Here is a 27,798-nt window from a genome sequence, read left to right as displayed (position 1 = left end):
ATTAAGAAATAACCCAGGGGGCTGGCGCCATGGCACAGTGGGTTAGAGCCCTGGCCTGAAGTGCTGCCATCCCATATAGCTGCTGGTTCTAGTCCTGGCTGCTCCTCTTCTGATCCAGCTCTCTGCTACAGCCTAGGAAAGCAGTAGAAGATGGCCCGAGTCCTTGGGCTCCTGCACCTATGTGGGAGACCCAGAAGAAGCTCCTGGCTCCTGGCTTCAGATTGGCACAGCTCTAGCCGTTGCAGCCATCTGGAGAGTGAACCACCGGATGGAAGACCTCTCTCTCTCTGTCTCTACCTCTCTCTGTTACTCTTTCAACGAAAATAAATCTTTAAAAAAAGGGTTTTGGCCCCTGCACCCGCATGGGAGACCAGAAAGAAGCACCTGGCTCCTGGCTTCAGATCGGTGCAGTGCCGGCCGTGGCGGCCATTTGGAGAGTGAACCAATGGAAGGAAGACTTTTCTCTCTGTCTCTCTCTCTCACTGTCTATAACTCTACCTGTCAAATAAAACAAACAAACAAAACAACAACAACAACAACAAAAAACCTTTAAAAAAATTGTTCCAAGCTATGGAATAATTCCATAAAAAAAAAATAACCCAGTCCCTATAACATCCTTGCTTCAAGGTTTTTAATTGATTTTCAGTGCTTTCATTCTTTAAATTATTTATTTATTTATTTATTTATTTATTTATTTGACAGATAGAGTTAGTGAAAGAGAAGCACAGAGAGAAACGGTCTTCCTTTCGTTGGTTCACCCCTCAAATGGCCGCCACAGCCGGAGCTAAGCCGATCTGAAGGCAGGAGCCAGGTGCTTCCTCCTGGTCTCCAATGCGAGTGCAGGCATCCAATCACTTGGGCCATCCTCCACTGCCCTCCCAGGCCACAGTAGAGAGCTGGACTGGAAGAGTAGCAACCAGGACTAGAACCCGGCGCCCATATGGGATGCAGGTGCCGCAGGCGGAGGATTAACCAAGTGAGCCTAAATTCTTTATTATGACACTGGAGCCCCACCCTCAGCTCCTTCTCACCCAGGCTTGTTCAGTTTTCTACTTTTCCTTCCATGTGGTATTGAAACATTTACTGTTTCATATATATCTGAATCCTGAGTTCTTACAAGGACCTAACTGCAAGTGATACCATTTAGCATATTTAAAAATTATTCTAAAATTAATATTTTGAGGGACCTCGCCATTTATTTAGATAAGAACTCTAAATACTGGCTCAAATGAAGCAGGTGACATGGTAAGGTTTAACATTTATTTAGAGAGTGACCGGATATATAGGAATCTAAGGGTTTTATTTAAGGGAGGGGGTCCAGAAAGGTGAACTTCAATAAAAGGCAGAGAGCAGATCAGGGCCACAGCAGCAGAGAAAACCATGTGAGTACAATGACTGCAAAACAGTGCCGAACAGGGCGGGCCTGGGCACTCCCAAGCCTTTTATTCTGCTTCCAAAAGGGTAGTAGTTATGTAGTCTGATTGGCAGTTTAGTGGATACAGATGAGATCAGGTAGGGCGGGGGGGGGGGGGGGCATTGTTTCCAGCTCATGAATCTATTAATTTAATCCTATCTGCCTGCCAATATCACACGTAAACAAGCTAGTATAGATTTATTTCAAAAATAAATATTTAAGGTTAATTTGCTGTTCAAGACTTTTGTGAAGCACTATAGCACTGGAAACCATTCATCAATCACTGTTATTTTTATTGTCATTTTGCATGCATTCACATTCTAAGAAAATCTATTTGTAGAACATGTTTTCACTCCAAAAATAGCTCCTCCACTTAAAGACAAGTGCTATGAGGACCAGGTTCACATTTCATGTCACAGCTATAGTCTCACTACTAGCTTAGGGCTTCACTGGCTGCTTAATAGCTGCTGAATGAATTACTTTTGTTAAGTTTACTTCCAACCTCCCAATCATCATGGATATACTTGGATCTAGCTAATTTATTTTACTAATATTTGGTACCCACATGTGAAGACTACTTTATTTACTAAAGATCAATGTACCACATTTGTCTTTTGCCATGCTAGATTTATACAAACTGCAATGACTAGAGATTAGGGATCATGTTTTATTTTGCAAGGCGTCTGCCCTCTGCTATGTGCACACTGTGGGTAAGTAATCACTGTATACTATGAATATCTGAAATATTTCTCTCTACATTGTTTCCTTCGAACCCGTAGACAGATCTATACCGGACTTTACACTCAGCCATTATTTCTGGGTTCTAAAGCAGGTTATAAAATTTACTAGGTGATCTTGGGTAAATTATTTAATCCTTTCCTATGGTTATTATTCATTGTAGAACGGCGATAAATGATGCCTACTCACAAGCTGTTTTAAGCATTAATAAGGTACCTGCTTAGTAAACTATTACTGTACGTTCATTTTCTTTACTCTCTTCTATTGTTATTTGTTTACCTGTTAATCTCCCTCATCAGATTGTGGAGTACTGAGAGGAAGGCATCTACCTTTATGCTTTACTCATCTTTGTACCTCCAGCAAGCAAAACGGCTGTCTTATTACACTTAATACGTACTTGCCTGGGAAACGATGACCTGAGAAAATGACGTTTGTGTTGCCTATTTACGTGCAAGTCAAACTGATATATATTCCTTAAAAAGGATCAAGCATAGCTTTTGTTAGGCCAGCGTGAAATTCATAACGGTGCTACCATACACAGCCAATCATTAGATTTGAGTGGGCAGTCTGTTTAACAGGGAGCAGTACATAGAACAGCTTTCCACAGTAGCTTAATATATTTTCAGTGATGAGAATTCTTGGAATGCTAGGCACACCCTCGTTTGAGTATGTAAGCACATTCCAAAGTGAAATTTCAATTACTGTTTTTCTTGTATTCTATGCTAACAGTTTTTTCAGAATTATAAGGTAGGGCAGATTAAATATTAATAAGCAAGAAAACCAGCAATGATCACATTGCCTCATTCATTTTATGGGTTGCGCTGCAAACTAAGGCATTCTAATGTTGCCTGAGAAAATCAGAGGGAGGAAAACCCGGTAGATTTTCACAACCTGTCTGAGCTATTCTTAAGTGTTCCATTCCAAAGTACAAGTTTTTCTCCTCTGATTGGATTTCGGATTCTGGCAACGAATTCCCCTTTCTTCTTTTACTTAAATCAGCAATCAGATGAGAATCTCTCGGAGGAGGCGTGTTTTTCTCTAGATTGTGTGATATGGCATCATACTCAGAAAATGAACAAAATAAACTGCTTTCATCTTAGCAATACTAATCACCGGAGAAACCTGAATTTTGGCTAGACTTTATACAGTACAAACGTTCCCACAGCGGGGGTGGGGTGCAGCGAGGAAGCAAGGCACGATGGTTTCAGGAGCTTCTAGAATCTCGTTGCACATTTTAAATCTGCTCAAATGCAAGCTTGCTTTTCTTAAAAGCTCCAGGATTTTTTTTTTTTTTTTTTAATTCCCCCCAATCTTGCCTAGACCAGAGTTCAGTTTCGCATACAGCAAGGTTTAAGTAGGAGGCTGCTTGCTGATTTAAGTTTGCCAGGTTCTGTCCTGGGCCTTGCCACACGCCAACACAACTGCCAAGTCAAAATCGCTTAATCCATTCCTCAAGCAGAAAGCATACCGGCAGCTCCCAGGGACCAGAAGGAAAAGTTCATCTGGGCGGCACTGATTTAAAGGATCTGATGGAGTTTTTTCAAAACCAAGTTGGGGACTGGGGTACGGAGAACCTACTCAAACTTTCCTCAGGAAATCGGATGTTTACCGAGTAAACAAGCAGTAGCCACAGAAACACCTGCTACTCCCGGAGAGCCTTCAGACGCCACCACCGCCACCTCCTGGCGACATCCGGGCATTTCTCTACAAACTCCCTGACGTCCGGGCGTCAGAGCCGTTGGGTTTATTTGAAACATACGTACAACCAATCAATCGGCGCTCGCAGGGAGGTGGGCGGAGAGCATCGACCAATCGCCGTCCCCCTGCAGGCTCCGGCCTATGGGAAGGAGGTTGACATCACGCGCCAATCGGCATGGCTCTTAGAGAGAGCGGCTCGCTTTTTGAATTGGCTGTGGCGGCCGGCGGCGAGGAATGGCGGTATCGGTGTGAGGGGTCTGCGTGTGAAGAGGTGGAATTGCCAGGGCGTTTTCGGAGCGTGGTGAGGACCTGAGGTGAGGTCTGGGGAGAGGGAAGCGGGCGGGTATCTCCGGAGCCGTGGCCTCCTTTGCCGGCGGGCTCCATCCCCGCCCCGGTGACCGCGGATTCCGGAGCGCCCCAGCCCTGGCTTCCCGGCTCTGGTTCAGCGGGGCTGTGGCGGGTGGGAGAGCCTGGAGTCCCGAGATTGCTGGGCATCTTCCCGGCTCTCGCGGTCGGATCTCCTTTCCGGAAGAGCGTTTGTGGGCGAAGGCGGGGAGCTGGAAGGGATTTTGGTGAGCCAGGCAGACCTCTGCGGCTGGGGCCTGGCAGCTGCAGCCGCGGGCGCCTTATCGCCAGAATTTAGTGATTTCACGCTAGGATTCTTCCTTGGCTTCCTCTGTGCAGGAAATTGAGATTTTTGCAAGGGCAAGCCGGGCAAGCCCTCTCCTTCCCTTCCTAGCCCCAGATGTCTGTGTGGCATAGGGGTTAAAAGCGCAGCCTCTGGAAGCAGCCGGGCTCTAGTCCTGGCCTTAGCATTTACTGTGACTTAGGGGGCGTCACTTCCCCTCTCTGTTTCTAGGTTTCTCTACCTAGAAAATAGTAGTGCCTACCTCTCAGGATCGCTGCCAAGATTAAATAAGTGCAAGTAGAAGGTTTAGGGCAGTGTTTAACACCAGCTGACATATCGAGTATCGGATTTTGGTCTTTCACCTTGGAAGATGATTTTCTAAAAAAAAAAAAAAATTAAGTAAAAGGAAAACTAAACTGGTCATTAGTTTAAACTTGAGAGGAAAAGGGTGCATATGTTATAGCTTATTTAGTCAGAGGCTCTTTATCTGTTCTTGGATGAGAAGTAAGCTGTATGGGTTTATAAGTGCGGATCCCATTGTGTTTATTTTAAAAGCTCTGCAATACATGAATATGAGAAAAAGTGATTAATGTATTTGTAATTGGACTATATGTATCATCTTACCATGTAGCTCTTTTTTCTCTGTAAGTTGAAACCGTTTTAGTAATAAATTGATCATATATAGTAAGAAACAATTTTAATTATTATTTTGATGGTTTTTAAAGTGGTATTTTAAAATATTTTTTAAATCTCTAATTAGCACGTGATTGACACATATTTATGGGGTACAGAGTACTATTTCATTACAAGTATACAATATGTAATGGTCACATCAGGGCCATTGGTATACTTATCACCTCAAACATTTATCATCTCCTTGTACTGGGAATGGTCAAAATCCTCTCTACTATGTTGAACTATACAATTAATTGTTGTCAACCATAGTTACCCTGTGTTAATGCTATAGAGCATTAAAAGTTATTCCTGCTATGCAACTGCAATAAATCACATTTTTTATTTATTAAAATTTCCCTCCTTCTATCCTTAAAGCAGCTTAGTTTTTCTCTTGACTTTTTAAAAATAAATTGTTACGCATACATTGAATGAAAACGTACTTAGAGCCTCTTCTGTTTTATTGGAGATGATTAAGTATAGGAGACTTAAAAGAATAATGAGGGCTGAGGATTTAGTTGTAAATTGTCATTGATTGTAAGTACTGTAAATGACAACTTTTGGAACAGTTCTTTGGGATAGCCTTGGATTAATGATTGATGACATGGATGTTAAGACAATAAGAAATATCTATGTTGTGAATATTAAATAAAAATGAATAACTATTTGCCACTCATTTTAAGATATTGTCTCTTCAGTGTTTACCACAAGTGAACTTGAGTTGTGCTTCCATATCTGCATTACCCATGTAGAAACTGAGGCTTAACTCACCAAGTGTAGAGCTGAGACAGGAGCAGAATTACCTGACTTTGAGGTCTACTGCCTGGTATCATCATCCAGAAATGATGCTGATGTCTTACCATTTTTCCACAGGTTACAGTTTACACTAGTTGCTAAGAATCTGGAGGAAGATATTTGTATTTATTATTCTGAAGAAGGAAGAAAGGGTAAAGTAGATCGCATATGTACTTTCAGGTAAGGGTAGGGCTTCCTCTCTCTATTTGTCTGATATTAGAAATCTACTTCAAGATAATCGACTCACATAAAAATGCAAGTTTGAACTGGTGAAATCCTATCAACCTTTTTCTTTATGCCCTACTTGCCCAACTTTTCAACCTCTTAAGTCCTAGAAATCTTGAAAAAAAGGATTTGTTTTTCACAGTCCAGAGTTATATTGGCAAAAGCCCATGCATAATTGTCTTAACAAATTTTTACAGCAGAGATGTTTCTAAAACCATATAAAGTATGGGTAAGGAAGCACAAATAAGGGAGCAGTTCGATTATACCTGAGAGGTTCAGAGATCCACAGAAGACGAATTAAGAGTGGTAGATTAGGGGTTGGAAGACATGCTTGGTGGAGAGCTGAGCACTATTAAATGCAAGTATTTGCAAAGTAGCTGGGATTTAAGTTTGACAAATGCTGAGGAATTCATTGTTGGCAGCAATGTAGATTGCGTGTACATTGGGGGAGTTACAGGTGATGAACCTGAGTAGGTAGGCTGGGACTTTATTGTCAGTTTGATGGTGAATTTATATAGGGAGGGGTACCCATGGAAGTTGTTAGGCAAAGTGATATGATCATGTTTTTTTTGTGACCCATACCTATGAAAACTCTCTGAAGAGTGATTTCTGAAGAAGCTGATGATAAAGTTGGGGCTGTTGGATTAGACCAAGTGGCTGTTTGTGGCATTAGGCGTAGAGAGAAGGGAGCATATCATAGAGATATTTGTGATGGGATTGATAGGAATTTTGGGGTTGGAGAATGAGGTTGAGGAGAGAGGACAGATCCCAAGTTTTCTGCTGGAATTATTGGTGGTGATAGGATGTTTTGGTGGTATTATAAATTAATAGCAAGAGAAATAGGTTGTGGAAGGCAGAGGTGTAGAGGAGGGAGGTCAAATAGTATTTATAATTACCTTGTTGTCTGTTTATTATGTCAGGTTTTTAAGATTTATTTATTTCAAAGAGTTAGAGAGTTAGAGATAGAGAGGTCTTCCATCTGCTGGTTCACTCCCCAGATGGCCTCACTGGCCGGAGGTGAGCTGATAAAAAGCCAGGAGTCAGGAGCTTCTTCCGGGTCTCCCACATGGGTGCAGGGGCCAAGGACTTGGGCCATCACCCACTGCTTTCCTAGGCCATAGCAGAGAGCTGGATTGGAAGTGGAATAGCCAGGACTCAAACAGGCGCCCTTATGGGATGCTGGCACTGCAGGCTGGGGCTTTAACCTGCTGCGCCACAGCGCCAGGCCCAATAGTATTTTTACAAGTTCTGGATATAAAAGTAAAGCTTCTAATGCTTGTTTTGGCCCAACAATTATTTGTTGCATGTATTTTTAAAAAGAAATGTTCTGTTTACAGCCACCGTAGTGCCGTACAAACAATGGCTGACAATAGTCTACTCACATCCACTACTGGGAGGACTAGCTTGGTGGACTCTTCCATTTTTGATTCTAAAGTTGCTGAAACTTCGAAGGAAAACTTATTTGTTGGATCTACTTCATATGTTGAAGGTAAACCTCTTTAACTCCTTTTTTTGTTTGTTTTTTAAAAAAATTATTTATTTATTTATTTGAAAAGTCAGAGTTAACAGAGAGAGGAGGAGAGGCAGAGGCAGAGAGAGAGAGGGAGAGGGAGAAGGAGAGAGTTCTTCCATCCTATGGTTTAATCCCCAGTTGGCTATAACGGCTGGAGCTGCGCTGATCCGAAGCCAGGATCCAGGAGCTTCCAGGTATCCCAAGCAGATGCAGGGGCCCAAGGATTTGGGTCATCTTCTACTGCTTTCCCAGGCCATTGCAGAGAGCTGGAATGGAAGTGGAGCAGCCGGGACTCGAACTGGTGCCCATATAGGATGGTGGCCCTGCAGGTGGCAGCTTTACCTGCTATGCCACAGCGCTGGCCCCCCTCTTAACTTCTTTAGAATGCTGAATTGCTATGTTAATCCTTAACTAAATAACTAGTGTTTTTCTTTTGATTTAGCTGTAATAACTGTTAGGCCAGAGCAGAAATAATCCCTTATGCCATGTAGATTTCCTGATTATCATTTGGATTAAAGCTTCCCAACTTTGAAAGGAGATGTCATCTTAATGTTGAATTTTACTTTTTTTGTGAGTACAGATAGCTGCAATATTATTAGCTAGAATTTATTCAGTTAAGACTGGTTAGATGAAAGCCATTTCTTTCCTTACTGCTTGATAGAAGTGTCTTTCCTAGGCACTGTCGAAGAGGCTGGCTGTGCAAGATAGTAAGTGCTTTCTTTGGTAGGAGGAATGCTGATGTTTCTGTATCCTGCCACAGTATGTTTCTGTTTCTCCAAAGTGATATATGCCTAAGTATTTTTTGAGTAAGTTAAGAATTCAAATTGTTTTAATTGTAGAGAATGTTGTGAACCCCTTAAAGATAGCAGACTTACCAGATAGAGCTAAAAGAGTGATTAGGGACTACTGATTGAAATGTTAGTATCTGATAAACATTTAAACTTTTTAAATTTATCAGAGGAAATGCCTCAGATTGAAACAAGGGTGATATTGGTTCAAGAAGCTGGAAAACAAGAAGAACTTTTGAAAGCCTTAAAGGTACGGTATATTGATTTGTAGTTAAAGAAAAACTTTTTCTTCCATCAGTGTGTAAAATAGTTTCATAAGATTTTTTAATCTCATACTTAAGTCTCTTTCCCACAGACTATTAAAATAATGGAAGTCCCTGTTATAAAGATTAAAGAAAGTTGTCCTGGAAAATCGGATGAAAAGTTAATAAAAACTATTATTAATATGGTAGGTCAAGTATCTCATTGCATGTGGCATGCTACACTTCCCTTGATTGTCTTATCCCACTTTATGGTGGTTGGAATCAGGAATGAGGTGTATTTTGTGCACTCTGCTGCTAGGAATGTTGAAGGGATTTTATACTATAAAACTTGGGAGTTTCTGAGACCCAAAACTATAACATACATTGTAAATTGTATCAAATTATTTATAAGAACTTCATTATTAAATTTAAACAATGTGTAATACAAAGATCTGAAAATTTCCTTTAAACTTTTTTCATTTCTTTTTTTCATTAATTTTACATTTAGTCAATATTCTTTGTTGTTCTTCCAAACTACTAAACCTCACTGACTGTCATCAGGGGATTTGCTTTAGCATATGAAATATATCTGATTTTCTTAATCCACCTATGTTAGTTTGCTAGGGATGCCATAACACAATATCTCATACGAGGTAGCTCAAACAGTAGAATTTTTTTTTTTTTTTTGACAGGCAGGGTGGACAGTGAGAGAGAGAGACAGAGAAAGGTCTTCCTTTTGCCGTTGGTTCACCCTCCAATGGCCGCTGCGGCTGGCGCACCGCGCTGATCCGATGGCAGAAGCCAGGTGCTTCTCCTGGTCTCCCATGGGGTGCAGGGCCCAAGGACTTGGGCCATCCTCCACTGTACTCCCTGGCCACAGCAGAGAGCTGGCCTGGAAGAGGGGCAACCGGGACAGAATCTGGTGCCCCGACCGGGACTAGAACCCGGTGTGCCGGCGCCGCAAGGCAGAGGATTAGCCTATTGAGCCGCAGCGCCGTCCCAAACAGTAGAAATTTATTTTTCTCACAGCGCTGGATGCTGGAAGTCCAGGATCAGGCTGTTGGCAGGTTTAGTTTCTTTTGAGACCTTCTTGCTTCATAGTCACAAGGCCTTTTCTCTATGTTGGGGGCGGGTGGGGGGAGTGTGTGTATCTCTGGGTGTCCAAATTTGACATGAAGTCACCAATCAGATTGGATTAGCACCCAGCAATATGACCTCATTTAACAACCTTAATAACCTTTTAAAAACTCTCCAAATATAGTCACCTATGGAGGTAGGGCTTCAACATATGAATTTCTGGAGTACACAATTCAATTAATGATAATCAGCCTTGCAAACAAAGGCCAAATAATTTATTGACACATTCAGAGTTTTCTTTTAAATGATTCTGTTCTTTTTTTGTAGTAACTATAAGTAACTTGCCTTTTTATATCTTGCATCTGTTAGGCTGCAACTGCTTATATATCACATCTACTTATTTTCCACATACTGAAACTATTAGCTAATCTTTATTCTTGTAAATGTTCAGTATTATAACACTTTATATTGGTTTTCTGAAGAGATTTTGTGCAGGAAGAACTGTATGTATGGTATCATTTTCTCTGTCAGAATAAAGACATGGTAGATATAAAAATGTATATACTTAAAAAGTTTCAGCATTCTAATTTTATGGAACTTAATATGCATATTGGGTGATTTATAATGACCACTAAGTAAAATGTCAAGTCTTATACCTTTATAATATACATCTTTTTTTTTTTTTAAGATTTATTTTTTTTTTTACTTGAAAGAGTTACACAGAGAGAAGGAGAGGCAGAGAGAGAGAGAGAGAGAGAGAGAGGTCTTCAATCCACTGGTTCACTCTCCAATTTGCCGCAGTAGCCGGAGCTGCGCTGATCCAAAGCCAGGAGCCAGGAGCTTTTTCTGGGTCTCCCTTTTGGGTGCAGGGGCCCAAGGACTTGAGCCATCTTCTACTGCTTTCCCAGGCCATAGTAGAGAGCTGGATCGGAAGTGGAGCAGCTGGGTCTTGAACAGGCACCCATCTGGGATGCTGGCACTGCAGGCAGAGGCTTTACCCGCTATGCCACAGTACCGGCCCTTATAGTATTCATGTTTAAAATTTAAGATCTTAATATGGAGATTTTACACACACACACACACACACACATATATAAAGAGTGCTTCAAAAAGTTCACAAGAAAATGTATGTTTTGAAACAACTATGCATGGATTTCAAAAAGTTTTCACACACCAAAATAAGCTTACCTTTTAATTCCATCTTCCTGTGAATTTTTTGAAGAACCCTTATAAAAGTGCAAGTAAAGAAACAGCTTTTCACTATTAAGTGTAATGCTGATTATTGTATAATTTAAAATGTATGCTTTCTACAAATCTAAAAATTAAGATGTAAAATGTTGATATTGAATTGGTTTTTAGGATTTAGATACTCATGAATTAAATTATGATGTATAAATAATTTTTATTTCTAATAACAATATAAAAATCAAGGAAATTAAAGTGCCTTTTGTAAAGATGGAATCAATTGAAGAATTTGAAGATTTGGATTCTCCAGAATTTGAAAATATATTTGTAGTCACGGACTTCCAAGATTCTGTCTTTAATGACTTACACAAGACTGATTGTAGAATTATTGGGCCACCGGTTGTGTTAAACTGTGCACAAAAAGGGGAGGTAAGAAATAATATACATTTATTATGACTTTTCAAGGTTACCTTTTTAATAATGATTTTTAGGAAAATTCATAAACAGAAATATCCTGTTAATTGTTTAGAGAGTGAATATTTCTGAATAATAATGGCTACTTCTGTTTAGTCGTTTAATTCTTATTATACTTTTTTTAAGTCTTATTTTATTTATTTATTTGAAAAGTAGAGTTATAGAGAGAGAGAGAGAGAAATCTACTGTCTGCTGGTTCACCCCTCAAGGCTGCAATGGCTTGGGCTGGGCTAGGCTGAAGCCAGGAGCCTAGAATTCCATCTGGTGTCCCAAATGGGTGGCAGAGGCCCAAGCATTTGGGCCATCTTCCACTCTTTTCCTAGGCACAATAGCAGGGAGCTGGATTGGAAGTGGAGCTGCTGGGATTTAAACTGGTGCTAATATGGGATGCCAGCATTGCAGATGACGGCTTAATCTACTGTGCCACTTATTATAAATTTTGGTTGTGAATCCAAAATTATTTGAAAATTGAACAATGACAGCTGTATGCATAGACATATGTACATACAGCTTTAATACCTACAAATAGCTTGGAAGAAACAAACTTTTGTTTTCTTCCACTTAGAACAGCGCCGGCACACCGGGTTCTAGTCCCGGTCGGGGCGCCGGATTCTGTCCCGGTTGCCCCTCTTCCAGGCCAGCTCTCTGCTGTGGCCCGGGAGTGCAGTGGAGGATGGCCCAAGTGCTTGGGCCCTGCACCCCATGGGAGACCAGGAGAAGCACCTGGCTTCTGCCTTCGGATCAGTGTGGTGCGCCAGCCGCGGCAGCCATTGGAGGGTGAACCAACGGCAAAAGGAAGACCTTTCTCTCTGTCCCTCTCTGTCACTGTCCACTCTGCCTGTAAAAAAAAAAAAAAAAATATGGAAACAGTGTCTGTTCTTAAGTTACCACATGATTTATAATTAGGGAAATTATTTTAGCTTTTAAACAGTAATTGTGTGTGTGTGGTTTTTTTTTTTTTTTTTTTGACAGGCAGGACAGGGAGAGAGAGAGACAGAGAGAAAGGTCTTCCTTTTGCTGTTGGTTCACCCTCCAATGGCCGCCGTGGCCAGCGGGCTGCAGCCGGTGCATTGCGCTGATCCGAAGGCAGGAGCCAGGTGCTTTTCTTGGTCTCCCATGTAGGTGCAGGGCCCAAGGACTTCAGTCATCCTCCACTGCACTCCCAGGCCATGGAAGCTGGCCTGGAAGAGGGGCAACCGGGACAGAATCCGGCGCCCCGCTTGGGACTAGAACCCAGGGTACCAGTGCCGCAAGGCAGAGGATTAGCCTATTGAGCCACGGTGCCAGCCCAGTAATTATGTTTTGAAACAGTGTTTCAATGTTAAGAGTTGTAGTGGATTTAGTTCCTATTTAATTTTGTTACTATGTTTTGACATTCTTAAGTTTGCCTTATTCTCTTAAAATTGCTTGGGACATTGTGTTTCTGTTGTAATAGATGTAATAAGCACATGATAATCTTTAATTCTCTAATGCCGAAGTTGCTTTTAAAAACAAAATAAGGTTCTTAAAAACCAAAATTGTGAAAAAGAATCTTCTTGAATAATGATGGGATTGAAATACATTCTTTTATTATTGTTTAAACTATGTTGTCTCTCTGGTATACATTTAATACCACTGGGAAAATATTAAATATCTACATTTTTTAAGTTTAAAAATTAGAATCATATAAGATTCAAGTACATGTGTTAGGTTTACTAAATGTTCATTATAAGTGCCTTTGATCTGTTTTAATAACAATTGAAAGCATTTACAATTGTATATGGAATCAGAAATCTTTGCTGATAGACAGTATTTCATATAGGAGTTCATTGTAGAATAAAATTTAGATATAAATATTTTTGTATGTTATTTGTATATCAGATTATGATTTGGGAATCTTAAGGAGCTTTTTATTGTGAAACTTCCAATCTAATTTTTCTGAGTATTGAAAAATGCATCTTTGGATCAGGAAATTGATTGGCATGAGGGGCAGTATCTTTAGCTTGAGAAAGATGTGTTCTGTTTTCTGCTAAAACGGAAGTTTACAGATTAAAACTGTTGTCTTTTAGCCTTTGCCTTTCTCCTGTCGCCCGCTGTACTGTACAAGTATGATGAATCTGGTGCTGTGCTTTACTGGATTCAGGAAGAAAGAAGAGCTAGTAAGTAGTGTAAAACACATTCTGTCCAAAATAAATTTAAATTGGCTTTTTCTCTTTATGAAGTCATGGTTTTATTTAAAAAAAATTGGACAAAATAGTATGGCTATACAAGATTTTAAATTTTATGAAGATACAAATGCTAAAGAGGCTTGTAAAGAAATGAACGTTTTGTCTAAGACAGCTGGCATATAAATTAATAGAAAAATTTTTATAGCTGTTTGATCTGTTTACCTGTGTGCTGGTATGTATCATATCAGCCACATAGGTTATTTATTTTTGTTTATAGATTACCTTAAAGTATTCTTATTGCCCTAAAGAGTTCATAGAAGCTTCTTTGGTTTGCAGTATTTTGTATGTTGGAGCTAATGGGTATTGCTCTGATTTATGGAAAGACCTTGATGTGAAATAACCTCACCAAAAAAAAACACCCAATATATGTGGTGAGCATTTGAGTTAACTGTTAAGACACTAATTGGGATGCCTACTTTCCATATCATAGTGCCTAGAGGCTTGTTATCTGGCTTTGCTCCTGACTCCATTAGCTTCCTGCTAATGTAAATTCTGTGAAGCACCAGTGATGGCTCCAGTGATTGAGTTCCTGCTACTTGCTGGTTTTTGCCTCAAGTTTGAGGCCTATGTGTACGTTTGAGTTGTGAACCAGCTGATGGGAGCTCCCTCTGTGTCTCTCTGCTTTTCATAAAGAAATTTTTTCATTTATTTACACAGAATAATATATTAAAATATATTTGGACATTCTGAAAGCCAGTTGTCTAATACTTTTTTGACACAAAATTTAATATGATTATAGAAATCTTATATGTACCTTATGAATAAGAAATGTTTGGTTAGTATTAAATAAATTGTAAGTAAAGTTTAAAATTTTGCTCAAATCATTAAGTGAATGTTTACTTTGTCTTTTGAGGTCAGATTGGTGACACTGGTCCATCACATGGGTGGAGTTATTCGAAAAGACTTTAATTCAAAAGTTACACATTTGGTGGCAAATTGTACACAAGGAGAAAAATTTAGGGTATGTAAATCTTGTGTCTTTTTATATATTTCAGCATATCTTTATTTCTGGATGTGTATCATAAAACCTCTTCTATTTCCTACAATTTATTGAAGGTCAGAAATTCAATTTTTGCAATGAGTATATGTAGTAAAACTTTAAATCGTAGGTATGTGGTCTCTTAGGAATTAAGAAGGCAATGGCTCTTGAGTTTATGTTTTGAAAGATGAGTATGGTTATGTGGGTTGGTGGTTGGATAACATTGTAGGTAGATGAATAATACTAGCAAAGTTTACTATGAACATTGGTGATGGGAGGGTCAGGAACTGAGGACAGATTTCATTCTTATCTAAGTGATCTTTTTTTAAAAAGATTTATTTATTTATTTAAAAGTCAGATTTACACAGAGAGAGGAGAGGCAGAGAGAGAGAGAGGTCTTCCATCCGATGGTTCACTCCCCAATTGGCTGCAATGGCCGGAGCTGTGCCGACCTGGAGCCAGGAGCTTCTTCTGGGTCTCCCACATGGGTGCAGGGGCCCAAGGACTTGGGCTGTTTTCTACTGCCATCCCAGGCCATAGCAGAGAGCTGGATCAGAAGTGGAGCAGCCAGGCCTCAAACCAGTGCCCATATGGGATGCTGGCGCTTCTGGCCAGGGCGTTAACCCACTGCACTATAGCGCCAGCTCCATCTAAGTGATCTTTATAAGAACAGTTATAAAGTAGTTCTATGATTTAACTTGTAAAAATTATAAAAGAACAGGATAAATATGTTAGAACTGAAATCTCACTTTAAAATTGTGGCTTAATATCTTAGCAAGAGTTTATTTGTTCCCGCTCTACTGTAATGTATTTATGTGGCAAATAGTAATTTTGAGATGATCTTGAATTTATAGTAAACCTTACAACTCATAGATAATATTTTAGTGACTTAATCAGATGTTTTCTTACATAGTACTGTCTTGGTCGGTACTTCCGAGGAAGTAAACCTGAAGAAACAAATTTAATTAAGATGAATTTAATCAACTTCAGATATATATTTATTTAGAATAAAGTTAGGAAACAGTTTAGGCATCACAAAACTTGTTTCAAAGTTATTTTAACCCAAGTTGTAAGATCGAGAGAAAGTTTTTTCTGTTAATTACAAAGTAGATGAATAGCAAAACAAAAAGTGTGTGTATAATTGTTTAGAAATTTCTTGAATATAATTATTTAAGGTGAAAATTCATTGTAATCAATGTTAATATTTTTAGGTTGCTGTGAGCCTGGGTACTCCAATTATGAAGACAGAATGGATTTATAAAGCTTGGGAGAGGCGGAATGAACAGTAGGTGTTCAGAAACTCAGTGTTTGATTAAGTGTATAAACATATTATGTTTTAAAGATAAGTTCATGTGCCAAAAAATAAAATCATAGTATAGAAAAAAATGAATTCAGTGTTTTGATAGCTTAAGAAATAAAATCTAGGAAGAGCAAAGTTATTTAAAAAAAACCCTGAAAATTGGGAAACATGTGATGTCTTTGAATTTTACCTTGTGAGTGATTTTATCAGAAGTATTCTAAAATTAGTAGATAATAGCTTAGTTGGACTGTGTTACATTTTGTATTTTATGCTTTTGTAGTTACATTTTAATTGGTGTTTGAAGTTCATTACCTTGTTTAGCTAAGCCTTCCAACCTCATCATTTCTTGCTCTGGTACTTCATTACTTAAAATTTCTTAAAACCAGAGTCCTTGGAATACACACAAAATTTCAAATTCATAACAGATTTTAATCTAAAGGTGACATTTTCATATATTTGAAAGGTGAGGGGGAGAAAGACAGAGATCCCCCATTTGCTGGTGTACTTCCTAAAATGTCTACAGCAGCCAGCACTAGACCAGGCCAAAGTCAGGATCCTGGAACTCAATTTGAGTGTCTTATGTCGTGGCCCAGACTTACCTACTTGAAGCATCACCTGCTGCCTCCCAGCGGTGCATATCAGCAGTCAGCTGGAGCTAGACTTGAACCCAGGCTTGGATCTGGGATGCAGGCATTGCAAGTGACTTCTTAACTACTGTGCCAGATACCTGTCTGTGATTGCAGTTTTTCAGAAGTTACTTTTAAGACAACTGGGGACATATCAGTTGTTGTGTCCCATCACACCACACCCCACCCACCCCCAACGGAAGTTTTTGTGAACATTTCAGGACCAGTTATAAAGTATTTTTAATAATTGGATTATACTAAAACCCTGAGAATTACTTTAGACTTATAAATTGATATATCTAACCAATGGGATTTAAGTTAGAAGAGTAGTTTTGTGGGGCCGGTGCTGTGGTGTAGCAGGTGAAGCTGCTCCCTGCAGTGCTGGCATCCCATGTGGACACTGGTTCGAGTCCTGGCTGCTTCACTTCTGATCCAGCTCCCTGCTGATGTGCCTGGAAAAGCAGTAGAGGATGGCCCAAGACCTTGGGTCCCTGCACCCATGTGGGAAATATGGAAGAAACTCCAGGCTCCTGGCTTCAGGTCAGCCCCACAGCCATTTGGAAAGTGAACCAGCGGATGGAAGACTCCCTCTCTCTCTGCTTCTCTGTAACTAAATGCCTTTCAAATAAATAAATAAAAATCTTTTTTTTTAAAAAGGATTTTTGTTTGTTTCAGGGATTTCTGTGCAACAATTGATGACTTTAGAAATGAATTTAAAGTTCCTCCATTTCAAGATTGCATTTTGAGTTTCCTGGGGTTTTCAGATGAAGAAAAAGCCAATATGGAAGAGATGACTGAAATGCAAGGTAAATTTTAACATAATTTAAAAGTTATGTATATTTCACTTCATCTGTCTTCTTAATCTTTTCTAATGATATGCCTCTTAATAAAATTTTGAGTTTGGAAATAATTAGTTTGGCTTATTTATACTTGCATGCATTTCTCTGTAGGAGGTAAATATTTGCCAGTTGGAGATGAAAGATGTACTCACCTTATTGTTGAAGAGAATATAGTAAAAGAACTTCCATTTGAACCTTCGAAGAAACTTTATGTTGTCAAGCAAGAGGCAAGTAATTCTAGAATGAAATTGGATTAAAAATTATTTATTTATTTGAAAGGCATAGGGACAGAGATAGAAATATCTCCAATCCACTGGTTACTTTTCCAGCTGCACAGTAGCTGGGGCTGGGGCTGGGCCAAGCCAAAGCCAGGAGTTTGAAAAGCAGTTTGGATCTTTCGTGTGGGTGGCAGAGACTCAACTACTTGAGCCATCACTGGGACCTCTCAGGGTCTGTGTTAACAGGAAGCTGGAATCAGAAGTAGAGTTGGGATTTAAGCCCAAGCACTCTACTATGAGTACCCACTGTGTCAAATACCCACCTTTAAATAGATTTTTTTTAAAACATTAATAATAGCATGTCTGGTAAGGCAAATTTAAACAATTAATTCAAATGTTCTTTCACCTAGTGGTTCTGGGGAAGCATTCAAATGGATGCCCGAGCTGGAGAAACTATGTATTTGTACGAAAAGGTATGTGTTTTGTCCTTTAGTCATTTGTTCTGTCAACTTGATTATATAAAAATAACACTTTTCTATCTGAAAGGTTTAGAGAACATGATATACTGCGATCTTTTTTGACATGTTTAGGAATTTAAGAAAAATTGGATATCAAGTAAATTCTTAGTCTACTTAGATTTAAGTAGAAGTACTCAATGTAATGGATATTACTTAATACTAATATGCATCATTTTTTTTGCTAATTCTTAGTGGTATCATTAAGAAAAATAACATCTTAAGAAACTTGGAAGCTTAAGGGAAAAACAGATTTGTAAGCAGTTACAGTGCAGAATAATATATGCTACAATTGAGTAATGCAGGATTGAAAATAAATTTTGAACCAATTTACTAAGCTAAGTGGTAAGTGTATTCAGGTTAGAATAGCAGGCGAAAGGATATGAAATCTTGGGAATACATTAAAATAGTAAGTACTTTAACACGACTATTTCTTTTAGTATGGCTTTAAAAAGAGTAAAGGATAAACTTCAACGGCTAAAGGTTAATAGGCAGGATCAAGAAGTTTTTAAAGTGTTAAATAGCTTAAATTTAAGAATTAGGAACTACTGGGCCGGCGCCGTGGCTCAATAGGCTAATCCTCCACCTTGCGGCGCCGGCACACCGGGTTCTAGTCCCGGTCGGGGCGCCGGATTCTGTCCCGGTTGCCCCTCTTCCAGGCCAGCTCTCTGCTATGGCCAGGGAGTGCAGTGGAGGATGGCCCAGGTGCTTGGGCCCTGCACCCCATGGGAGACCAGGAAAAGCACCTGGATCCTGGCTCCTGCCATCGGATCAACGCGGTGCGCCGGCTGCAGCGGCGGCCATTGGAGGGTGAACCAACGGCAAAGGAAGACCTTTCTCTCTCTGTCTCTCTCTCACTGTCCACTCTGCCTGTCAAAAAAAAAAAAAAAAAAAAAAAAAAAAGAATTAGGAACTACTGATGAATATTAATAAATATCACTGAAAAGATGACGTTAATAGTAGGTTAGGCAAGGAAAACCCAGCCTGTCTGCTGAATCTCCATGGAAGTTAGTGCCATTCGTCAAAATGGCATTGAGGTATAGAAACAGGCTTTAAGAGAAAGCTTACTTAGCTGGCGCCGCGGCTCACTAGGCTAATCCTCTGCCTTGCGGCGCCGGCACCCCGGGTTCTAGTCCCAGTCGGGGCGCCGGATTCTGTCCCGGTTGCCCCTCTTCCAGGCCAGCTCTCTGCTGTGGCCAGGGAGTGCAGTGGAGGATGGCCCAAGTCCTTGGGCCCTGCACCCCATGGGAGACCAGGAGAAGCACCTGGCTCTTGCTTTCGGATCAGTGTGGTGCGCCGGCCGCGGTGGCCATTGGAGGGTGAACCAATGGCAAAGGAAGACCTTTCTCTCTGTCTCTCTCACTGTCCACTCTGCCTGTCAAAAAAAAAAAAAAAAAAAAAAAAAAGAGAGAGAGAAAGCTTACTTCAGTTTGGGATTTAATAAAGTGAAAATGAATAATGATAAAATAATGAGTAAAATATTGAAGATGAGATATGAGTTTATTATTGTGTTTTCTTCAGGCTGTACTGTTCAGTGTTGTCTTAATATAGATTTGAAAAACTGTTTCAGATTTAGAGAAAGAGCTATTAAAATCAAGTGTTTTCAGCAAATATTGGAGGGTATCATGTCCAGGCACTGCACTAAATGTTAGAGTTACAGTGAACAGAATGTGAGTGGTCACTGCCATTGTGGAGTTTATGGCTGAATGGAAGAGTAGAAAGTAGGTAAATAATAGATGAATAGACTAATAGATGAATATGTGATAGGACTATTAAAGGAAAAAATATGAGATGGTAAGGGTTAGACAATTAACAGTGATGTCTTGACTATTATGTTTTATAAAGCTTCTAAATTTCTTGGCAGGGTGTAGGATTGTACAAAAATTCAGATTTTGTCAGACTCAAATATATTTTTCTCTTGTTCCTATCTCAGTAAAGAACCATAGAAGTAAAATTGAACTTTTCTGCTTCTGATTGCAGGCTAATACTCCTGAGCTCAAGAAGTCAGTGTCACTACTGTCTCTAAGTACGCCAAACAGCAATCGCAAAAGACGACGTTTAAAAGAGACACTCGCTCAGCTTTCAAGAGAGACAGATTTATCACCTTTCCCTCCCCGTAAACGGCCGTCAGCTGAACATTCCCTTTCTATAGGATCACTTCTGGATATCTCTAATACACCAGACTCTAGCATTAACTATGGAGGTAATTCACATTTTAAAAAGTTGATCTTTATAATTTAGTGGAACGGAATATAGTTAAAGTATAAGTAAATCTCTACCAAGTTGAATATGAAGGGCTTTACCTTGAGTTACCTTTGTTCAAATGGAGAACATACTTGAAAAGATAAGCATAATAATGCTTTTTATTTAGTGACTACTTACTATATGCCAAGTGCTTTATGTATTTCATATACTTATAGTAGGTTTTGTTATCCTTATTTAACATGACTGAACTGAAGTACAGAGAAGTAATTTACTCAGACTTTTGTGCTAGGGAGTAGTAGAGCTATTCAAAAAGAAAATTAACACTAACTAAGTGGAATCACACAAATATGTGAGTTATGGAGAAAATAGAATGAAGTTAGGAAAGGATAAATTTACTGACACAGGAAGGCTGCAATTAATTCCTCTCTCTTTGATCATCAATAATTCCTTATCTTTTTATTTGCATTTTGCAAGCAAATATATTGTCTTTTTTAAAATCTATTAATATTTCTGTTTAGCTGCATATGTTGATAAGATACTAATCGGTTACATATTGAAGAAAACATGCAGTACAGAATATAGAAAAAAACGGTTCTATCCCCTCTTACACCAAAAATGACCTCAAGGGCCAGAGCTGGGCCAATCTGAAGCCAGGAGCCAGGAGTTTCTTTCTGGTCTTCCATGTGGTTTCAGGGGCCCAAGTACTTGGCCATCTTCTGCTGCTTTCCCAGGTGCATTAGTAGGGTGCTGTATCAGAAGTAGAGCAGCCGGGACTTGAACCATTGTCCATATAGGATGCTGGTGCTGCAGATACCCAATTTTCCACAGCACTGGCTCCCAATATTTTCTAAATTTAAGAAAGAAAAAAATCAAAATCCTTGCTTGACACCCTACTTAATGTCCCATTGTTCTTTTCCTTTCATGTCAATATGCTTCAAAAAATTATCTTGATCTGTTGTTTCTGCTTGTTTTTTTTAGCCCATTCCAATTGAGCTGCAGTCTCTACTACATAAAAATTGCTCTTGCTTGGTAAACAGTTTTTATTTTTTATTTTTATTAATTTTTTTTGACAGGCAGAGTTAGACAGTGAGAAAGAGAGACAGAGAGAAAGGTCTTCCTTCTGTTGGTTCCGCCCAAATGGCCACTATGGCCGGCGCGCTGCGCCGATCTGAAGCCAGGAGCCAGGTGCTTCTCCTGGTCTCCCATGCGGTTGCAGGGCCCAAGCACTTGGGCCATCCTCCACTGCCTTCTCGGGCCACAGCAAAGAGCTGGACTGGAAGAGGAGCAACCGGGACAGAATGCGGTGCCCCAACTGGGACTAGAACCCAGGGTACCGGCGCCGCAGGCGGAGGATTAGCCTAGTGAGCCATGGCACCGGCTGGTAAACAGTTTTTATATAATGAGTAGCATTTAACACATGAATAACTGCTATTTCATGGACACAATTTTTTCCTGGGTTTTGTGATATTATTTATTTCTCATCCTCTTTTGCCGTAGACTTTTTAATTTTTTAATTCTAAATGTTCTGTCTTCAACTCAGTCACTGTTTCTCCTGTTGTATTCTCCCTGATTGATCTCAAGTGATTCTGTGACTTTAAATAACATTATATGCTGATGACTATCATATTTGTCCTCTTCCCTGTCCAGTTATCTTTTTGATATGTCCTTGTTCATGTTTAGTAGGCATCTTAAACTTGACCTAACCAAATTAGAACTCATTTTGTTATACTACTCTCAGCTGTTCCTTTGCCACCTTTCTTTATTGGTCTTTTCTCTAAAAAGGATGTCTCAGATAACTGCAGTAGTTTTCCATTTTTGCCTTTCTACTTACAGCATTTATAGGAATCTCTAAAGATAGATAAAATAGATCATGCCACTCCTCTGGTTGGAAGTCATTCATTAGCTTTGTATTACTGTAGCTATTAAATCTGTATGTTCCTGCCCTCATCTATGTTAGTATAAAGGTGTGTAGTATCATGCTCTTCTAATAATACTCTAAGCTTCACTCATCTTTGAAACATTTCAGATAGTTTTAGTGCATCCATACCTCAGGACTTTTATACTGAATCTCTCTGCCTCAAGGAATTCTTAGTGGATTCCTTATAAAGTTAGGTCATGTTCCATCACTCTTTCTTACCAACCCCATTACCTAGTAGTTGTTTTCAGTTGTAATGATCATTGTTAGAAATTATATTTTTTGTTTACTTCTTTTTACTTGATTTGTTCTACCGAAATGTGAATAAAAAAGAACCTTGTCTATCTTATTCTCTTTATTCTCAGACCGTGATGCAGAGTAGGTACTCATATGTCCATATTTTAAGTGGAAGGAATTTAAAGAAGTTAAGGTTGAAAACAGGAGAAGAGGACAAAGAATACAAATGGTAGCACACAAATTGAGTTTGAGAGATACTGGATAGGTTGGTTTTCTTGGAGGGTAGGAGTAATAGTTAAATTAGGAAGGTTAATTGGGCCTACTAGTTAACTAGTTAACTAAAGTTACTAGGTAACTTTGAAGTTAGACTGGTGTATCTAAGCTATAGATTATGGTGCACAAGGAATTCTAGAAACTCTCTGAACCAGCAGTAACTGGATAATTGATAGTAGATTATGAAGTGATCTACTATACTATCTTGGAACAAGAGGTGATAAGGCACTGAGTCAGTGATTGGAAAGAAAAGTTAGAAGCACTGGGAAAATACTGATTGAATGAAATAGGAGGAGAATAAGAGATATAGACCAAGTATTTAAATGAAAGAAACATTGCTATACATACAAAGTTTATATTTTGGGGATTATGTAAAAGATAGTGCAGTGTTAGAGAAATCTAGGTTAAGTGAAGGTAGAAATATCCAGTAGACATTAGGAAAAGCTGGACCAAGTGCTTTGTGAGGGGCATCATTATTAGATAATGTAGATCTGAGAAGTCATTGGTTCCATAATTCTAATGACCAAGGGCTTGGGGTGGTAAGAGGTAATCATAAAGGACTGAAACTTGAGTATGCAATTTAGGAGAAAGTAGAAGAAAATGGAACCATTGAAGAAAACAGACATGACCACTGTACTCATTTATTAAGTATACTAAAATAAGCTCTAGTTTGTAGATTACTGCCAAGATATACTATAATTAAACTAGACCACCGTATCTCAGTTTTTCCCCGTTGAAGTAATCTGTAATGACAGAGAGTTATTGATCTGTTAATTGTAGCCTGAAATAATGTTTGGCAAGTTAGAAGTTTCTTTGAGTCTGTTGTCTTTAAAAGACATTCCAAACTCCATAGTACACATACTTGTTTTAATATTAAAAGTGTTGAAAATTACTTATCATTGAATAAAATTGGTATGTTGGTAATATGTTTTTTCATATCACGCATTCCTATTTTATGCATTCACTCCTTTTCCTATTGAAAAACATGCCATTAGGAAATCCTGTATATAATGTTGAAGTATTCTAACCATATTGATAGTAAGAAAATGCATTTTAAGCTTTTCTGAGATATTTTTAAACCAATTTTTCTTTCATGAAATATATATGTAAAATATACTAATTCATCTTCCTTCCACTCTGGGTTGAACTGGATGTTTTTATTAAAAAAGATACCTTGAATTAACAAAAAAATTGCCTTTTTTTTTTTTTGTGGAGAGAACTTTCTCCATACGTGCAAGTATGTATGGAAAGTTTTCATCATAACCTTTTCCTTTTTTTTAAAGAAGTATTTTTTACATCTTGCTTTCTGTTTCATTATTTTAGCTTTGCAAAAATTCCTGTATCTTCCTTTTAGATTCCCCAAATGGAAATGTTTGCTTTAGCATTTATTCACTTAAAATTGCTTTCTTTTTCTTTATACACACATATTTTGTATATCTGCACTGTTGAGAATAAATTTGCATACATGATCTAAATATTTAAATGTCTGCTTCCCAAATACAGGGGCATTTCTTAAATAAAATTAATTATAATTGTTGTATTGAGAAAATTAGCATTAATACTCTGAACTGCTTAAATTCATCAGGTGTCCCACTAATATCTTTTTTCTTTAAGATTTATTATTTATTTGAGAGGCAGAGTTATAGACAGAGAGAGGGAGAGACAGAGGTGTTCCATCTGCAGGTTCATTCCCCAGATGGCCACAACGACTACAGCTGGGCCTATCTGAAGCCAGGAGCTTCTTCTGGGTCTCCATGTAGGTGCCAGATGCCCAAGCACTGGAATCATCCTTTGCTGCCTTCCCAGGTGAATTAGCAGGGAGCTGGTTCAGAAGTGGAGCAGCTGGCACTCGAAATGGCACACAAATGGGATGCCAGCATTGCAGCAGCAGCTTTACTTGCTAGGCCACAATACTGGCCCCTTTATTTAATGACTTTGACATTTTTGAAGAGTATAGGCAGTTTACTTAGTTGCTTATCAATTTGGAGTGGTATTTTTGATCATTATTCTGTTTTTTTTCTGGCCTTATCCTCTGAGGGAATTTTACTTTAATGACCATCTATGTTGTGGTATGTTTAAAGAGTAGGTATTTCCCCTTCCACCCTTTTTATTTCTGTTAGGCTTGTACACTTTTTGGTATGTATATCTGGCTTCTGTTGATTCTTTCCTCCTTTTTCTCTTTCAGAAACACCAAAATCTTGTACTAAGTCTTCTAAAAATTCTACTCCAATTCCTTTAAAGCAGTCAGCCCGGTGGCAAGTTGCAAAAGAGCTCTATCAGACTGAAAGTAATTATGTAAATATATTGGCGACAATTATTCAGGTAAGTGTGAGTTTTGTTGTAAAATGATTTTTGTTCCAGTGTTCATTAGTATGAAATCTGAAATATATTTCTTACAAGAAAATTATATACACATGCAATTTGAACATAGATATTAAAAACGAATGACAAAAACTGCTGTTAGGGAAATGATATATGTGAGTATTATCTTTTATTCATCCAGAAATAGCACTGTTTTTAATAAGGATGTTAAGGAAAGAAAGCCGTTCAATATATGATCTGAGAGGGGATTGAGTTTGATAGGGATCCCTGTCAAGATACTGCATTTGGGTCCAGTGTTGTACATTGAGTTAAGCTCCTGCTTGTGACTCCAACATCTAAAATAGTACTGTCAGTTTGAGTCTCAGCTACTGTATTTTTGTTTGATCCAGCTCCCTGCTAATGCACCTGGAAAGGCAATGGGAGGTGGCTCAAGTACTTGGATCCCTGCTACCCAGGTGGAAGACCTGGTTGGAGTTCCTGGCTCCTGGCTTTGGCCTGGCCCAGACCTGGCTGTTGCAGGCATTTGGGGAATAGACCAGCAAGCAGGTGGAAGATTGTGTACATATTCTTGCTTTGATTCTGCCTTTAGAAGAAATAAAGATAAATCTTAACAAAAAAGATACTGTATATATATTTGAAAGTGGTAGATAACTTTCTTAAAGTAAGTGTTCTAAAGTAAAAATGAAAGCTTTATTTAGTGAACTATATAGTTGCAAAAAAAAGTATAGACAGAAATGAAGCATAGTATCAGGGTCAGTAATATTTTTCACTAATCTTGTCATGTGATATGTCAAATGTGAAGTGACTAGTCATAAATTGCTTACCAATATTAAAATGTACAATGAATTATTTCTGAAGGAAAACAATAGGTTTCATGAATCCTGTAGGATGAGATTGAAGAAAATATTAAGGAATAAACTGAAATTTGAGGTTCTGAAAACACAGTAGGATATTATTTTGGCATCTGTAGAAAGCAATACACTCATTTTAGTTAGTGAAGTAGATAGTTTGATATACTATCAAGAAAATGAAGTTTAGGGCCGCATTGTGGAATAGAGGCTACAGCCACTGTTTGTGACACTAGCATCCTATATGTGCTCTGTTCATACCAGCTGTCCCACTTACGATCCAGCTCCCTACTATTGGCCTGGGAAAGCAGTAGAAGATGGCCCAATTGCTTGGGCCCCTCCTACCTTCTGGGAGATGGGTATGACACTCCTGGCTTCAGCCTGGCTCAGCCCTGCTGTTGTGGCCATCTTGGGGGTGAACTAGCAGGTGGATGATCTCTCTCCCTTGCTCCCTCTCTGTAGTTCTTTCAAATAAGTAAATAAATCTTTAAAAAATAGTGCTGATGTCACCAAAGTTATCCTTTTTTTTTTTTTTTGACAGGCAGAGTTAGACAGTGAGAAAGAGAGAGACAGAGAAAGGTCTTCCTTCCGTTGGTTCACCCCCCAAATGGTCGCTACGGCTGGTGCACTGTGCCCATCCGAAACCAGGAGCCAGGTGTTTCCTCCTGGTCTCCTATGCGGGTGCAGGGCCCAAGGACTTGGGCCATCCTCCACTGCACTCCCGGGCCACAGCAGAGAGCTGGACTGGAAGAGGAGCAACCGGGACAGAATGCGGCGCTCCAACTGGGACTAGAACCCCGGGTGCCAGCGCCGCAGGCGGAGGATTAGCCAAGTGAGCTGAGGTGCTGGCCCAAACTTATCCTTGAATAGAAGAATGATAGGGAGATTCTGATATGAGTTTAGTTTTTTGTTTGTGTTTTTTAAAGATTTATTTATTTGAAAGACAGAATAAGAGAGAGAGAGAGAGAGAGAGAGAGAGAGAGAGATTGATTGATTCTATCTGCTGGTTTACTCCCCAAATGACTGCAATAGCCAGAGGCTGGGGTAGCCTGAAGTCAGGAGCCAGGGACTCCATCCAGGTCACCCAAACGGGTGACAGGAACTCAGTACTTGAGCTGTCATCATCTGCTGCTTCCCAGGTGCATTAGCAGGGAGCTGAATAGGAAACGGAGTACCCAGGACTTGAACTAACATTTAGATATAGGATGTGGGCCTCGTAAGTGGCAGCTTAACCCACCACATCAGAATATCTGCCCCTTATGTTTAGGTTTTAACTGATTTTCACTTGAATTCTTAAAATAACTGTTTAGGATCTGATCTAATGACCTTTGGTTTCCTATACCTTTGGTGAAGTGCATGGATAAGAAATGAAAAGGATTCTTTATTGGTGGACAGGTTATTCTTCACAGTTAATTTTTTGTTTAGTTGTAGTCAGGGTTTTAGGAGGCCATCTAATATATTAAACTTAAGTCAGGTTTGCTCTTCCCTCAGGGGAAATCATCCTAGAGGAGTTTCTTATTGAAGTTTTTATAGTTGGCCAAAGTGTGATTTAGCAGCAGAAAATCCATTTAGCAAATACTGCTCATGTACTGTGGTAGCATTTATTGCCTAGAAAAGTAAATCCTTTCAGGCCATGGTAAAGCACACTGAAGTTTCAGAATTCTAATTTGCATATGAATGAAATTCACTAAAACGCCTGTTTAAAAAGCCTGTGAAATTATTAGAATGAAGACAAAAGTTTCATACATCTATGCTGAGTATAAATTATTCAGATATATTATTTAAAATATTATGGCCTAAAATCAGGAGTGTTCCTTTAAGCTTTTTATAAAACTGATTTTTTTTCTTTTAAAGATTTATTTATT

General features: G+C 39.0%; 1 protein-coding gene across 5 annotated transcripts in view; it reads left to right on the top strand.

Annotated features, from left to right (window-relative positions):
- The first annotated feature begins 3,986 nt into the window (after window positions 1-3,986).
- ECT2 (epithelial cell transforming 2) overlaps window positions 3,987-27,798 on the top strand; it is a 71,634-nt gene continuing 47,822 nt past the window's right edge. For 3 of the 5 annotated variants that reach the window (XR_007924607.3, XR_016232550.1, XM_008266501.5), the window contains exons 1-14: window positions 4,016-4,164; window positions 6,024-6,125; window positions 7,508-7,659; window positions 8,642-8,721; window positions 8,827-8,919; window positions 11,222-11,404; window positions 13,498-13,587; window positions 14,510-14,617; window positions 15,847-15,920; window positions 17,237-17,367; window positions 17,512-17,627; window positions 18,029-18,091; window positions 20,114-20,336; window positions 24,949-25,085. Coding sequence is in view for 2 of the 5 variants with exons in the window: in XM_008266501.5 (XP_008264723.1) it covers window positions 7,530-7,659; window positions 8,642-8,721; window positions 8,827-8,919; window positions 11,222-11,404; window positions 13,498-13,587; window positions 14,510-14,617; window positions 15,847-15,920; window positions 17,237-17,367; window positions 17,512-17,627; window positions 18,029-18,091; window positions 20,114-20,336; window positions 24,949-25,085 (1,428 nt within the window). In the remaining 3 variants the exon portion in view is untranslated. Of the gene's footprint in view, window positions 4,165-6,023; window positions 6,126-7,507; window positions 7,660-8,641; window positions 8,722-8,812; window positions 8,920-11,221; window positions 11,405-13,497; window positions 13,588-14,509; window positions 14,618-15,846; window positions 15,921-17,236; window positions 17,368-17,511; window positions 17,628-18,028; window positions 18,092-20,113; window positions 20,337-24,948; window positions 25,086-27,798 lie in introns of those variants that run through there. The other 2 variants (XM_002716427.6, XR_016232551.1) reach the window with 2 other exon arrangements.

The sequence above is a fragment of the Oryctolagus cuniculus genome, chromosome 4 (assembly GCF_051225735.1).
Source record: "Oryctolagus cuniculus isolate XC-2025 breed Fujian yellow rabbit chromosome 4, ASM5122573v1, whole genome shotgun sequence".
Taxonomy (NCBI): domain Eukaryota; kingdom Metazoa; phylum Chordata; class Mammalia; order Lagomorpha; family Leporidae; genus Oryctolagus; species Oryctolagus cuniculus.
This window is presented reverse-complemented; position numbering and strand designations above follow the sequence as displayed.